Source organism: Oncorhynchus nerka, linkage group LG7 (assembly GCF_034236695.1).
Source record: "Oncorhynchus nerka isolate Pitt River linkage group LG7, Oner_Uvic_2.0, whole genome shotgun sequence".
Lineage (NCBI taxonomy): Eukaryota > Metazoa > Chordata > Actinopteri > Salmoniformes > Salmonidae > Oncorhynchus > Oncorhynchus nerka.
This window is the reverse complement of record NC_088402.1, coordinates 70,953,643-70,969,557: the sequence shown is the minus strand read 5'-3', so window position 1 is coordinate 70,969,557 and position 15,915 is coordinate 70,953,643. Positions and strand designations below refer to the sequence as shown.

At 44.4% G+C, this 15,915-nt stretch overlaps 1 protein-coding gene across 9 annotated transcripts in view; it reads right to left on the bottom strand.

The window, feature by feature from the left end:
* The window catches only part of LOC115132302 (protein phosphatase 1 regulatory subunit 12B-like), a 40,354-nt gene that overhangs the window by 3,321 nt on the left and 21,118 nt on the right, over window positions 1–15,915 (bottom strand). For 3 of the 9 annotated variants that reach the window (XM_065020786.1, XM_065020788.1, XM_029664796.2), the window contains 5 exons: window positions 5,957–5,973; window positions 5,591–5,720; window positions 4,352–4,456; window positions 3,987–4,037; window positions 3,624–3,674 (listed from right to left, as the gene is read on the bottom strand). In XM_065020786.1, the coding sequence (XP_064876858.1) occupies window positions 3,624–3,674; window positions 3,987–4,037; window positions 4,352–4,456; window positions 5,591–5,720; window positions 5,957–5,973 (354 nt within the window). Of the gene's footprint in view, window positions 1–3,047; window positions 3,134–3,623; window positions 3,675–3,986; window positions 4,038–4,351; window positions 4,457–5,590; window positions 5,721–5,956; window positions 5,974–15,915 lie in introns of those variants that run through there. The other 6 variants (XM_065020787.1, XM_029664799.2, XM_029664797.2 and 3 more) reach the window with 5 other exon arrangements.

The following is a 15,915-nucleotide window of genomic DNA, read 5'->3' as shown; positions in this document are numbered from 1 at the left end:
CTGTATGGTTTACATAGCTTGTCAGTCATGCTGGGGAAAGATGGGGGTGGGGGACTTTCAATATAACCTTCAATTTCAGCCTCATTCAGAGAGCCCAATATGTTATAGGTCATAGAAAATGGAAATGATTAATTTCCCTGGGTTCCCTGGCAGGCTTTAGAGGTAAACCTCAGTGCGGTTTAGTGGAGATGTCTGTGGTTTGACAACGTTCCTGGGGGAAACCACAGGCAGGCAAGGAGGCAGCACACACATAGACAGAGGAAAGCAGAGAGTGGCCTCAGAGGCTTCCCCCCAGATGCTCAGAGAGCAGAGGAAGGCTGGATAGAAAGGGAAGAAATTAAGGTGAGCCTGGAGGAAAGGAAAAGCCGGGGAGAAAGAGAAGAGAGAAGCCCAGTGAGGAGAAGAAGGCTACAGAGAAAGAGAGAAGAGAAGAGAGGAAGGCCAGGAAGAAAAGACATGGAGGAGATCCAGCTGCTAACATCCCAAGAAACTATTTGAAGTCTGCCTTTACTCGGACTGAAGAATCCATGGATATGTCAGACTGTTTCTCTGTGCTGTCTCAGTTAGCCTTTCACAGCACACTGTTCTGAAGAACAAATATTGACAAATTTATCTTGGAGTAGAGAGAGACACAGTGGAGAGGAGAGAGAAAGGAGAGAGAGGAAAGGAGAGAGAGCATGGAGAGGAGAGAGAGAGGAGAGAGAGCGGAGAGGAGAGAGAGAGAGGAGAGAGAGGGAGTGGAGATGAGTGAGAGAGAGAGGAGAGAGTAGAGAGAGACTAGAGAGTAGAGAGAGGGAGATGAGAGGAGAGGAGAGAGAGAGGAGAGAGGAAAGGTGAGAGAAAGTGGAGAGGAGAGAGAGAGAGAGAGAGAGAGAGAGAGAGAGAGAGAGAGAGAGAGAGAGAGAGAGCAGAGGAGAGGAGAGGATGGAAAGTGGAGAGGAGAGAGAGTGGAGAATAGAGATGGTGGAGAATAGAGAGAGATTGAAGAGTAGATCAAGAGAGAGTGTTGAGTAGAGAGAAAGAGAGTGGAGAGGATAGACTGGAGAGTAGAGAGAGAGTGTGGAGAGTAAAGAGTAGAAAGAGAGTGGAGAAGAGAGAGAGTGGAGAGGAGAAAGAGAGAGAGTGAGTGCAGGAGAAAGAGAGAGTGAGTGCAGAGGAGAGAGAGAGTGGAGAAGAGAGACTGGAGAGGAGAAAGAGAGAGTGAGTGCAGAGGAGAGAGAGAGAGGAGGATGTAGCCAGAGGGGTGAGCTTGAGAGAGAATGCTTAATTATTTATTCCTCATGATGTTTTAATGCTCTTGAACTCATTGATATTTAACCAGAGCTGAGTCCTATAGATAAATTCCCACATTTTGCCAGTGCTGGAGTTTCAGAGGCTGCCAGGAATAATCCTAGCCCATTATCCCAGAGAGACCCATCCCAATGGGCACACCCTGGTTTTAATCAACTTTGTTTCCACATCATTTCAATGGAATTACGTTGAACCATAGTGGAATAAACGTTGAACTGACATCTGTTCCCAGTGGGATATCAGAGAGCCATAAAGTAACCAGAATTGTAAAACATCGGACAGACCCTGTGGCAGAAGAAACATGTAGAATCACATCAGACCTGTGTGAAAAGAGTAAAAGCATGTCTGTATAATGTTGTATGTGCATATCTCTATCCCAGTGGGCAAAACCGGTTGCAATGACATCAAAGCAACCTAGTTTCTGGTTGTAATGATATTGCAGCCTGCCTGCTGGGATATGGCATTACAGACAGTTGAAGTCAGAAGTTTACATACACCTTAGCCAAATACATTTAAACTCAGTTTTTCACAATTCTTCAATTGAATCCAAGTAAGAATTCCCTCGCTTAGGTCAGTTAGGATCACCACTTTATTTTAAGAATGTGAAATGTCAGAATAATAGTACACAGAATGATTTATTTCAGCTTTTATTTCTTTCATCACATTTTCAGTAGGTCAGAAGTTTACATATACTCAATTCGTATTTGGTAGCATTGCCTATAAATTGTTTAACTTGGGTCAAACATTTTGGGTAGTCTTCGACAAGCTTCCCACAATAAGTTGGGTGAATTTTGGCCCATTCCTCCTGACAGAGCTGGTGTAACTGAGTCAGGTTTGTAGGCCTCTTTGCTCGCACACGCTTTTTCAGTTCTACCCACAAATATTCTATAGGATTGAGGTCAGGGCTTTGTGATGGCCACTCCAATACCTTGACTTTGTTGTCCTTAAGCCATTTTGCCACAAGTTTGGAAGTATGCTTGGGGTCATTGTCCATTTGGAAGACACATTTGCGACCAAGCTTTAACTTCCTGACTGATGTCTTGAGATGTTGCTTCAATATATCCACAAAATGTTCCTGACTCATGATGCCATCTATTTTGTGAAGTGCACCAGTCCCTCCTGTAAGCAAAGCACCCCCACAACATGATGCTGTCACTCCCATGCTTCACGGTTGGGTGGTGTTCTTCGGCTTGCAAGCATCCCCTTTTTTCCTCCAAAAATAACGACGGTCATCATGGCCAAACAGTTCTATTTTTGTTTCATCAGACCAGAGGACATTTCTCCAAAAAGTAAAATCTTTGTGCCCATGTGCAGTTGCAAACCGTAGTCTGACTTTTTAGTGGCGGTTTTGGAGCAGTGGTTTCTTCCTTGCTGAGCGGCCTTTCAGGTTATGTGAATATAGAACTCGTTTTACTGTGTATATGCATAGATACTTTTGTACCTGTTTCCTCCAGAATCTTCACAAGGAAAAATTACTTGTGTCATGCACACACAAAGTAGATGTCCTAACTGACTTGCCAAAACTACAGTTTGTTAACAAGAAATTTGTGGAGTGGTGGAAAACGAGATTTAATGACTCCAACCTAAGTGTATGTAAACTTCCGACTTCAACTGTACATGCACATCTATTGTGTATGTGTTTTAATGTGTGTATGTTTGTGTGCACAGGCATGTGTTCATGCCCAGGTCTCTAAAGAGGTGAGGTGACAAGCGGGTGTCAATCACTTCTCACTCACATACAGGACCACTCACCGTCGCCCCCTGGCCCTGAGCCAGTCTGCCCCATGGTCAGCGTTCAGGGCTGGTACCCACAACGGAAATTTCTCACTCGGGCAGCTTCCTGCTGAGGCAACATGGGGTCACAACATGGTGTCAAACACTCTGTTCTCATCTTCCATCTCACATCTCTGTGTCACATACTGAGTTGTCATCATAACCTTTGGCTATTGCTAGAAGTGGTTTGCACTTGTATGAGGTTCACATCTATTCAGCCCTGAATGATATTCTGCTGCTGTTTTTCTCTCGCCCCTCGAAATGCTAAATATGCACAATTAGTGCAGGAATGCTTAACATAAGCAGGTCCTTTGCTCTTGGACGGAGCTTGGTATTCAGCTGGATCTAGGTCAGTCAGTGTGTAGCCAACAAAAGACAACAGTCTGCTTGGTGTGGGACAGAACAGTCTCTCTTTCTCTCTCTCTCTCTCTCGCTCTCTCTCTCGCTCTCTCTCGCTCTCTCTCGCTCTCTCTCTCTGAACCTCATCATCACCTGTTTGCCTATAATAACCAAGCAGGGCCATGTAGTGACTTCCCTCCTTGTTGCAGTGAAGACCTTACCTTGAGCTCTTCCTCCATGTCCGTTACCCTCTTCTCCAGAGCCTGTTTTTCCTGAGGAGAGCAGGTAGTTCAGGTCAGAATCACAACCCCACTTTAAGATTTCTACTTTTAAATTAGGAGTCATTTTTCATTCCCACACATGATGATGAGCCCATAGAGGAATGAACAGACAGACAGATGACATGGAAAAGATCTGAAAAAAGAGACTGAGATCAGAAAAAAAGCAGAGAGTGGTAGACATGTAGATATCAAGCTGTCAGGATGGAAAGAGAATTGGAATGTTGATATCAAGGATATGAGGCATATGGCTTTGAGAAAACAAAGAAAGAGAAGCCCGCAAGATATTTAACAAGTTATAGATACCCTTTTCTCTGATTCAAGTACAGTGGATCTTTCAGATACTCTGTCCTGTTTCTGTAAGACAGAGTGCACAGTTGTCACAAAGTGGAAAAAATATACAGTGGGTTGACTTAAAATGGGATAAAACAGAATTTGAAAACTTTGATGGGGATACACTGGTTTGTTTTCTTATCACCTTGTGCTCGCCTTGAACAATTTATTGTTCAAATGCAATATGCTGTTGAGACGTGTGAACTATACTGAACTTAATTAAGATGGTCAACAGAAGGCTATGCAGGACTGTCTCAGTGTTGTGCTCAGTATTGAGCTTAGGGAGGGACTCTACTGGACTCTATCAGCCAATCAGATGCACTCCTACTATACTGTACCTGGGTGACTTTGTCCAGCTGGGTGCGTATCTTGGTCAGCTCCTGTTTGCTATCATCCAGCCGGGACTTGAGCTTGTCATTCTCTGCCAAAGCATCTTCATACATCTGAAAGAGAACAAATCAAAAGGTTAATGCTTATGTCACTTGGAGATACCTTGTCATGTGACAACATTTTCCCCACAATAGGCCAGCTCTGATATCTCTGCATCAGATGAATCAACAAGAAGTGCTATTGATCACTTTTTGCCCCATACACAACTCTCTCCTGATTAAAACATGGATGGCACTGTATGTGGGAGAAAACAAACATACATATGGAATCTATTTATTTTATACTGAACAAAAATATAAACGCAGCATGTCAAGTGTTGTTGGTCCTATGTTTCATGAGCTGAAATAAAAGATCCCTAAAAAAAGCTTATTTCGCTCACATTCTGTGTACAAATTTATTTACATCCATGTTAGTGAATATTTGTCCTTTGTCAAGATAATCCATGCACCTGACAGGTGTAGCATATCAAGAAGCTGATTAAACAGCATGATCATTACACAGGTGCACCTTGTGCTGGGGGAAATAAAAGGCCACTCTAAAATATGTAGTTTTGTCATACAACACAATGCCACAGATGTCTCAAGTTTTGAGGGAGCGTGCAATTGGCATGCCGACTGCAGGAATGTCCACCAGAGCTGTGGCCAGAGAATTTAATGTTAATTTCTCTGCCATTAGCCGACCTCCAACGTCGTTTTAGAGAATTTGGCAGTACGTCCAACCGGCCTCTCAACCACAGACCACATATATGGCATCGTGTGGGAAAGCGGTTTGCTGATGTCAACGTTGTGAACAGAGGGCCCCATGGTGGTGGTGGGGTTATGGTATGGGCAGGCGTAAGCTACGGACAACGAACACAATTGCATTTTATTGATGTTAATTTGAATGCACAGAAATACTGTGACGAGATCCTGAGGCCCATTGTGAGGCCCATTTTTGTAAGGTATCTGTGACCAACAAATGCATATCTGTATTACCAGTCATGTGAAATCCATAGATTAGGACCTAATTAATTATTTAAATTAACTGATTTCCTTACATGAACTGTAACTCAGTAAATTCTTAGAAATTGTTGCATGTTGAGTTTATATTTTTGTTCAGTATATTTAACCTTTATTTAACCAGGCTAGTTACGTTTAGATTTAAAAAAATATATATATCTTCTGTTTCCCTTCTGGGTTCTACAGTACCTTCTTGTAATCCCTGGAGCTGGTGTCGTCCTCATGCTTGTTCAGCGCTGCCAATCTGGTTTCCCTGCGTGTGTAGGAGCTGGTTCTGCCCAGAGGTTCAGCCCTGCTGTCCCCACCACCAGAGTCCAACCTGGGAGGAAGGAGGAAGCACAGCTCCTTAAGTGGGTGATGTACAACATCCAGTAACACAGCTGACATTACAACATTGTTGGAACACTGACATAGATGACATACAAACATTGATGGAACACTGACATACAAATCTTTTTTTGGAGTGCTGTATGTGTTTCTCATGAAGTTAAAATACTAAAATAGTGGTCAGGTTTATAAGAAAGCAAGAGAAGGAAGATCTGAATCTGTACATACCTTGATGCCCTGTCGTGCTGAAAATGAACAGAGAAAGAACATGTTAGTTTAATGTGAAAATGTATCACAAAAAGCTCTTAGTGCATATATGAAATCATTCTGACTTGCTTTATAATACCATACTGGTTAGAACCAGCACAGTGGCTCAATCTGAGACATTTCATTTGTATGAAGTATCAACCAGAGACTTCAGACAGAGTAAAACATTTTCCATGAGGACACCATGAAGAAGAAAATAGAAACTTTATGTGACATCCAACCCACAATGTGTTCAGATGATTTGCATCCCAAAGGACAGGTATTGCACAGGCCAACACAAGTGATCTGCCTGTGATATATAATTCACTGGGACCTTGCATGCTCTTCTCTCCTGCTCTGACAGAGTTCACATAGGTAATCCTTCTCCTGTAAACCCTGTTCATCTTTTAGTGAGTGTTTGCCACGCAGATGCCTGCAGCGCAGAGATGACATCATGCGGCGAAAGGCCCCAGTTTACTGGGTGAGAGAGTCCAAGTGATGACCTCAGGGTACATCATGCTGCTGATATCATACTGGCTGTGTCTCAAATGGCACCCTATCCCCTATATTGAGCGCTACTGGGGACATAGGGAATAAGGTGCCATTCGGGACACATACTGGCTTGGCATCATCTGGTCCTGACTAGGTGACTGCATGGTTGCAAAGGCCCAGTCTGAGATGTATACTGCCGTTCCATTGGGTAAATTGTGTACAGATATGAGGCATTTACTTAAATAAAGTGTAAAGTCTAGACTATGTTAGGTCCAAAATGTTTATCTTCAGTTTCCATCTGTGCGCTCCGTTCTTAGTGAATCAGGCACCAAATATGGTTGTCTGCACTCAATAATGACTAGGCCTATCTGATAGCATGGAAAGAGCCCTCTATGACAATCTGTTACGTGATGGGAAGTTCCTTGCCAAGAGTCAATATACATGACCCAGGGTGGCTGATCATTGATCAGTGCACATTACGACATGATACGGTACAGAGAAAAAAGGGAAATTGTGAAAAAGAGAGCGAGAGAGAGAGATAGTGTTTGATCTCCTTGTGATCTCTGCTTAGATATCATGTTCTCTTGCATTCTTTGAGATTAGGAGCTGTTCTCCTGCCTGGGTGGGAGACTCCTTTAAACACATAAAACAACAGATCAGCTTATTCCCTGGCCGCTAGATCGTATCCTGTTTGGAAACACTCTGGATGACACGCTGGTCTGTCAGTGTTGGGGAAGCTGCTCTGAAAATATAGTTTACCAAGCTACCAATTACTTCACACTGGAAGAAGTTGAGCTGCACTAAAGCTAAGGGGGAAAATAGTTTAGAAAACTAAAGCTACTTTGAAAAAGTAGTTCCTTACATCAAAACTATATTGTGAAAAACAATTATATTTGCTATAGACAAGCAGCAGAATACACATAAATCCTGACTCTGCCATCAGCATGACCGGGATTCGTCGGCAAAAGCCCATCCGTGACAAGGGTCAATGAGTTGTGCGTTCCGAGATTCCGTTCTGCACACAACTGTTGTAATGCACCTTTATTTTCCAGTTTGTGGTCTGCCTGCTAGCTTGCGCAATTCTTGCCATTCTCCTTTGACATCTCATCAACAAGCTTTCTCCCTCACCCTAATCCAGATAGCTGAAGTTCTGAAAGAACTGCAAAATCTGGACCCTTACAAATCAGCCGGGCTAGACCATCTGGACCCTCTCTTTCTAAAATTATCCTCCGAAATTGTTGCAACGTAGCCTGTTCTAGCCTGTTCAACCTCTCTTTCGTATCGTCTGAGATCCTCAAAGATTGGAATGCTGCCGCGGTCATCCCCCTATTCAAAGGGGGAGACACTCTGGACCCAAACTGTTACAGACCTATATCTATTCTACCCTGCCTTTCGAAGGTCTTCAACACCATCATCCCAGACATCCTGACCCACTCCAATTTGCATACCGCCCCAACAGATCCACAGATGATGCAATCTCTATCGCACTCCACACTGCCCTTTCCCACCTGGACAAAAGGAACACCTACGTGAGAATGCTATTCATTGACTACAGCTCAGCGTTCAACACCATAGTGCCATCAAAGCTCATCAATAAGCTAAGGACCCTGGGATTAAACACCTCTCTCTGCAACTGGATCGTGGTCATCCTGACAGTCCACCCCCAAGTGTTGAAGGTAGGCAACAACACAACTGCCACGGGGGCCCCTCAGGGATGCATTTTTAGTCCCCTCCTGTACTCCCTGTTCACCCACGACTGCACGGCCAGGCACGACTCCAACACCATCCGTAAGTTTGCCGATGACACTACAGTGGTAGGCCTGATCATCGACGACGAGACAGCCTACAGGGAGGAGGTCAGAGACCTGGCAGTGTTGTGCCAGGACAACGAGTTCTCCCTCAAAGTCAGCAAGACAAAGGAGCTGATCGTGGACTACAGGAAACAGAGAGCCGAGCACACCCCCATCCACAAGCCATAAGACTGCTAAATATTTACTTAAATGGTTAAACAATAGCTATCCAAACTATCTGCATTGACCGTTTTTGCACTCTCTTTTGACTCATCACATACGCTGCTGTTAATGTTCATTATCTATCCTGTTGCCTAGTCATTTTATCCCTACCTATATGTACATATCTAACTCAATTACCTCGTACCCCTGCACCTCGATTCGGTACTGGTACCCAGTGTATATAACCAAGTTATCATTAGTCATTGTGTATTTATTCCTGGTATTTAATTATTTTTTTCTTATAGATAATTTTTTGTTATCTGCATTGTTCGGAAGGGCCTGTAAGTAAGCATTTTACTGTTATTCTACACCTGTTGTTTACGAAGCATGTGACAAATAAAATGTTATTTGATTTAACTGAAGGCCTCGATGCCGGTCAGCCTTGTAACGTTCGTCTGAAGAAGTAGACCAAGGTGCAGCGTGGTAAATGTTCATGATCTTTAATACTCAGAACACCAAACAAAAATGACAAAAGGAAAAACGAACAATGCCGGCTTCACAGAGCTAACAAAAAACAAGATCCCACAACATAGGTGGGAAAACAGGCTACCTAAGTATGACTCCCAATCAGAGACAACGATAGACAGCTGCCTCTGATTGGGAACCACACGCGGCCAAAACCAAATAAATACAAAACATAGAATGCCCCCCCCACATCACACCCTGACCTCACCAAATAGAGAAATAAAACGTCTCTCTAAGGTCAGGGCGTGACAGGCCTGCTTTATATAGCAAGCCACGGCCACATGACTCACTGTCTGTAAAGAACTAACCATTTTTGTGAACTGGGTGGTGTACCTAATAATCTGGCCGCTGAGTGCATATACATATTCATATTCTTATATACTGTACAGTTAAATTAGATCTTTAGAAAGAGTAGAGGCGCTGTGATACAAGATGTTGTTCATCTGTTTTTTAAAGCTAAGCTTTGTTGTGAGTCTATGCAGGACAAACCAAGAGCAGAAGCAGACCTAAATGCCTGGTCTTTATTAGGAGGCTCATACACTGTAACAGCCACATGGATTTTAGAGGGGGAGTAAATTCTAGGCGCACCATGAGAGACGTTCCTCTCCTCTGTGAATGTTTATTCAGCACTGCTAAAGCTGCCTGGCCTTATGCGGTCATGTGTTAGTCTCCATCCAGCCTTGTCTCCATCCAGGGAAAGAGAGCCAGTCAACTCTGATGAAGAAGGTCCAAGGATGGAAAAGGCAGGGTGAGCGCTCTGATGAACTGTTCATACAACACTACCACTGGATGGTCTCATGTCTTTGACAACCTATACACAGTTTGACTGACAGGCTATTCTATTCTATCTCGACCGGGCCTGCAAGTCTCCATAAAAATTCTTACACTGTGACAAATGGCTTGATAATCACTTAAAACATTACATGCAGTAGTCCTTTTACCACATGGAGCTGGCTTGGAGATTTTATTTATAGTTTTTTTTCTTCTTTTGAACCTTTAACTAGGCAAGTCGGTCAAGAATAAATTCTTATTTACAATGACGGCCTACCACGGCCAAACCCTAACCTGGATGACACTGGGCCAATTGTGTGCCGCCCTATGGGACTCCCAATCACAGCCAGTTGTGATACAGCCTGGAATCGAACCAGGGTCTGTGGTGATGCCTCTAGCACTGAGATGCAGTGCCTTAGACCGCAGCACCACTTGGGAGCTGGGGGACCTGGGAGCTCGGGAGCTGGGGTACCCGAACATGTACCGTAGTTTGGAAACCACAGATCTAGGTCAAGCAGAAACATCCATTGCGACAATCCTAAATCTCCTTCCATTTTAGTTCCATTAGCCTTACACTGAGCCAGGCCAGGCTCAGACGCCAGACAAGTGGGATCTATTTCACAGAGCAGGATTGAATGAATTACAGAGAGGAATTTCTTAAATGTCTTTTGGACCGCTTTCCTTTGCGGGCCTTGATTTCCACAGACGTTGATTTTTGGTCCAGTCCGGTCTGGATCAGCCTTGATTTGCCCAAAACATAGACATCTATGTTTGGTTCAGTCTAGACCGGCCTTGATTTGGTCCAAACATTGATGTACTGTACCAGTCAAAAGTTTAAACACATCTACTCATTCAAGGGTGTTTCTTTATTTCTACTATTTTCTACATTGTAGAATAATAGTGAAGACATCACAACTAAGAAATAACACATATGGAATCATGTAGTAACCAAAAAAGTGTTAAACAAATCAGAATATATTTTATATTTGAGATTCTTCAAAGGTAGTCACGCTTTGCAAACTTTCAGCCAGAAATTCAAATGAATATGATTTTAACGTCCGGAAAATACATAATATTCAATGTCCGGAAAAGACGTCTTTTAACCTTTCATTTAGAAACTAAAAGGAAACTATATTTAACGTCCAGAAAATATGTATTTTAGAGCAGGACATGACAGGACTATTCTAGATTTGCGGGGTATACGGCCGCAGAACGACCACGACCAGGCCTCCAAGTCTCCATAAGGATTAATACATTGATAAAATGCTTCATAATCACTTAAAGCACAGCAAGACACTTAATGCAGTAGTCCTTTTCAAGTACCCCCTGTTGCTGGCTTTGGGGATAGCTGGGGTACCCAAACACAGTACCACAGATCTAGGTCATGCAGAAACATCCATTGTGACATTTCTAAATCTCCTTCCATTTTAGCTCCATTAGCCAAATCAAATCAAATTTTATTTGTCACATACACATGGTTAGCAGATGTTAATGCGAGTGTAGCGAAATGCTTGTGCTTCTAGTTCCGGCAATGCATTAATAACCAACAAGTAATCTAGCTAACAATTCCAAAACTACTACCTTATAGACACAAGTGTAAGGGGATAAGAACATGTACATAAAGATATATGAGTGAGTGATGGTACAGAGCGGCATAGGCAAGATACAGTAGATGGTATTGAGTGCAGTATATACATATGAGATGAGTATGTAAACAAAGTGGCATAGTTAAAGTGGCTAGTGATACATGTATTACATAAAGATGCAGTAGATGATATAGAGTACAGTATATACGTATACATATGAGATGAATAATGTAGGGTATGTAAACATTATATTAGGTAGCATTGTTTAAAGTGGCTAGTGATATATTTTACATAATTTCCCATCAATTCCCATTATTAAAGTGGCTGGAGTTGAGTCAGTGTGTTGGCAGCAGCCACTCAATGTTAGTGGTGGCTGTTTAACAGTCTGATGGCCTTGAGATAGAAGCTGTTTTTCAGTCTCTCGGTCCCAGCTTTGATGCACCTGTACTGACCTCGCCTTCTGGATGATAGCGGGGTGAACAGGCAGTGGCTCAGGTGGTTGTTGTCCTTGATGATCTTTATGGCCTTCCTGTGACATCGGATGGTGTAGGTGTCCTGGAGGGCAGGTAGTTTGCCCCCGGTGATGCGTTGTGCAGACCTCACTACCCTCTGGAGAGCCTTACGGTTATGCGCGGAGCAGTTGCTGTACCAGGCTGTGATACTGTGCATCTGTAGAAGTTTGTGAGTGCTTTTGGTGACAAGCCGAATTTCTTCAGCCTCCTGAGGTTGAAGAGGTGCTGCTGCGCCTTCTTCACGATGCTGTCTGTGTGGGTGGACCAATTCAGTTTGTCTGTGATGTGTACGCCGAGGAACTTAAAACTTACTACCCTCTCCACTACTGTTCCATCAATGTGGATAGGGGGGTGTTCCCTTTGCTGTTTCCTGAAGTCCACAATCATCTCCTTAGTTTTGTTGACGTTGAGTGTGAGGTTATTTTCCTGACACCACACCTCGAGGGCCCTCACCTCCTCCCTGTAGGCCGTCTCGTCGTTGTTGGTAATCAAGCCTACCACTGTTGTGTCGTCCGCAAACTTGATGATTGTGTTGGAGGCGTGCGTGGACACACAGTCGTGGGTGAACAGGGAGTACAGGAGAGGGCTCAGAACGCACCCTTGTGGGGCCCCAGTGTTGAGGATCAGCGGGGTGGAAATGTTGTTGCCTACCCTCACCACCTGGGGGCGGCCCGTCAGGAAGTCCAGTACCCAGTTGCACAGGGCGGGGTCGAGACCCAGGGTCTCGAGCTTGATGACGAGCTTGGAGGGCACTATGATGTTAAATGCCGAGCTGTAGTCGATGAACAGCATTCTCACATAGGTATTCCTCTTGTCCAGATGGGTTAGGGCAGTGTGCAGTGTGGTTGAGATTGCATCGTCTGTGGACCTATTTGGGCGGTAAGCAAATTGGAGTGGGTCTAGGGTGTCAGGTAGGGTGGAGGTGATATGGTCCATGACTAGTCTCTCAAAGCACTTCATGATGACGGAAGTGAGTGCTACGGGGCGGTAGTCGTTTAGCTCAGTTACCTTAGCTTTCTTGGGAACAGGAACAATGGTGGCCCTCTTGAAGCATGTGGGAACAACAGACTGGGATAGATTGATTGAATATGTCCGTAAACACACCAGCCAGCTGGTCTGCGCATGCTCTGAGGGCGCGGCTGGGGATGCTGTCTGGGCCTGCAGCCTAGCGAGGGTTGACACGTTTAAATGTTTTCCTCACGTCGGCTGCAGTGAAGGAGAGTCCGCATGTTTTAGTTGCGGGCCGTGTCAGTGGCACTGTATTGTCCTCAAAGCGGGCAAAAAAGTGATTTAGTCTGCCTGGGAGCAAGACATCCTGGTCCGTGACTGGGCTGGTTTTCTTTTTGTAATCCGTGATTGACTGTAGACCCTGCCACATACCTCTTGTGTCTGAGCCGTTGAATTGAGATTCTACTTTGTCTCTATACTGACGCTTAGCTTGTTTGATTGCCTTGCAGAGGCAATAGTTACACTGTTTGTATTCGGTCATGTTTCCGGTCACCTTGCCCTGATTAAAAGCAGTGGTTCGGGCTTTCAGTTTCACGCGAATGCTGCCATCAATCCACGGTTTCTGGTTTGGGAATGTTTTAATCGTTGCTATGGGAACGACATCTTCAACGCACGTTCTAATGAACTCGCTCACCGAATCAGCGTATTCGTCAATGTTGTTGTCTGACGCAATACGAAACATATCCCAGTCCACGTGATGGAAGCAGTCTTGGAGTGTGGAATCAGATTGGTCGGACCAGCGTTGAACAGACCTCATCGCGGGAGCATCTTGTTTTAGTTTCTGTCTGTAGGCAGGGATCAACAAAATGGAGTCGTGGTCAGCTTTTCCGAAAGGAGGGCGGGGCAGGGCCTCATATGCATCGCGGAAGTTAGAATAGCAGTGATCCAAGGTTTTTCCAGCCCTGGTTGCACAATCGATATGCTTATAAAATTTAGGGAGTCTTGTTTTCAGATTAGCCTTGTTAAAATCTCCAGCTACAATGAATGCAGCCTCCGGATAAATGGATAACAGTTTGCAAAGAGTCAAATAAAGTTCGTTCAGAGCCATCGATGTGTCTGCTTGGGGGGGAATATATACGGCTGTGATTATAATCGAAGAGAATTCCCTTGGTAGATAATGCGGTCGACATTTGATTGTGAGGAATTCTAAATCAGGTGAACAGAAGGGCTTGAGTACCTGTATGTTGTTATGATCACGTCACGTTAACCATGAAGCATACGCCCCCGCCCCTCTTCTTACCAGAAAGATGTTTGTTTCTGTCGGCGCGATGCGTGGAGAAACCAGCTGACTGCACCGATTCCAATAGCGTCTCTCCAGTGAGCCATGTTTCCGTGAAGCAAAGAACGTTACAGTCTCTGATGTCCCTCTGGAATGCTACCCTTGCTCGGATTTCATCAACCTTTTTGTCAAGAGACTGTACATTGGCGAGAAGAATGCTAGGGAGTAGTGCACGATGTGCCCGTCTCCGGAGTCTGACCAGAAGACCGCTCCGTTTCCCCCTTTTACGAAGTCGTTTTTTGGGGTCGCCGGATGGGATCCATTCCGTTGTCCTGGGTGAAAGGCAGAACACAGGATCTGCTTCGCGAAAGTAATATTCTTGGTCGTACTGATGGTGAGTTGACGCTGCTCTTATGTTCAGTAGTTCTTCTCGACTGTATGTAATGAAACCTAAGATGACCTGGGGTACTAATGTAAGAAATAACACGTAAAAAAACAAAAAACTGCATAGTTTCCTAGGAACGCGAAGCGAGGTGGCCACCTTACAGTGAGCCAGGACAGGCTCGGACGTCAGACAAGTGGGATCTATTTCACAGAGCAGGATTTAATGAATTACAGAGAGGAATTACCTAAATGTTTTGTTTCAGTCTTGCCAAGTACATTTATTTCTAATTAATTTACAATGTGTATGCATCATGGAACATTGTAAACTTCCATAAACCTACTCTGTCTTCTGACTTACCAGGAGGCAATCCTGAAAGGGCAGCGGATAGAGATATGATGGGCACCTGCTGGCACTGCGCCTGGTCTATGTTCTCTCTCTATTTATTTACAAAGCACCAGAATCTACATTTGAGGCTCCATAAGGCCTAGCAGTTGACTGGGGAGACAATCCACCAGGGTAGATATAACAGCAGAGCCATAGATTAATGGTACTGGCCTGTGCTGAACGGGTGCGAGCCTGAACTGCACTGTGGGCTCTGTGTAAACACATGGCCAATTGGTTTACGACTGGTCACGACCAACCACCACACAGCAAGCCGGGGGTCTGCTGCTTTACTGGACAGTACATGCGTTGGAGGTTGACTGGGATCCTTAGTACACTCCCGATATAAACACTCCCCAGTTAACAGCACTCCCTTCTATGCAGCCTGTAAAACCATCAGCATCACTCCCTCCTACACACTACCTATGCTTTTTAATCAGCTCCTGACTGAGTCTCAGCTCTGATGCAAAGCCTATCACAGAGAGACTGCGCTTGATCTTATTGCTCTGCAAAGTGTTTAATTTCTTGAAGGACCCCTTTAATGGTCAGCCCTCCTCTCTCTTCTTTCTCACCCTCTCATCCCATAGGCTGCCTGCCTGGACTACTGCCCATTCACCCCACTGGAAAATATGAGTTAGTTTCACCCCACCAGAATGACCATGGGCTACTGTACTGTACACACAACCATAAAAGCCTATATTGCTTCCCCAGATATTCACTGCAGATCTCTATCTTTTTTCACTCTCCCTTCCACCTCTTCATTCTCTCCAGCCATTTCTGGATATAATTAAGGAATTACTAACAAGAGTAAACAACTAAAGAACCTCCCCATTTTGGGTTATTATTCATCTCACTTGGAAGAGTTTTCCTAGTCCAAGTACTGAGAGAAGGTAGGACTTCGGGCCAAATCTCTCGTCTTGTCCGAAGTGTGACATGAAGCGTTGCCTCTGAGGAGGCAGATGTGCTTGCTTGTTTACAGTCAAGGCCTGTTGCTCAATGTCTGCAGCTGTGCTGCACACAACACTTTTACAGAAAGAAATGCACCAGGTTTTCATCATAAACAATGAGGAGAGTTCTAATATCACACCAACAGCAACGTGCCCTTCTGGA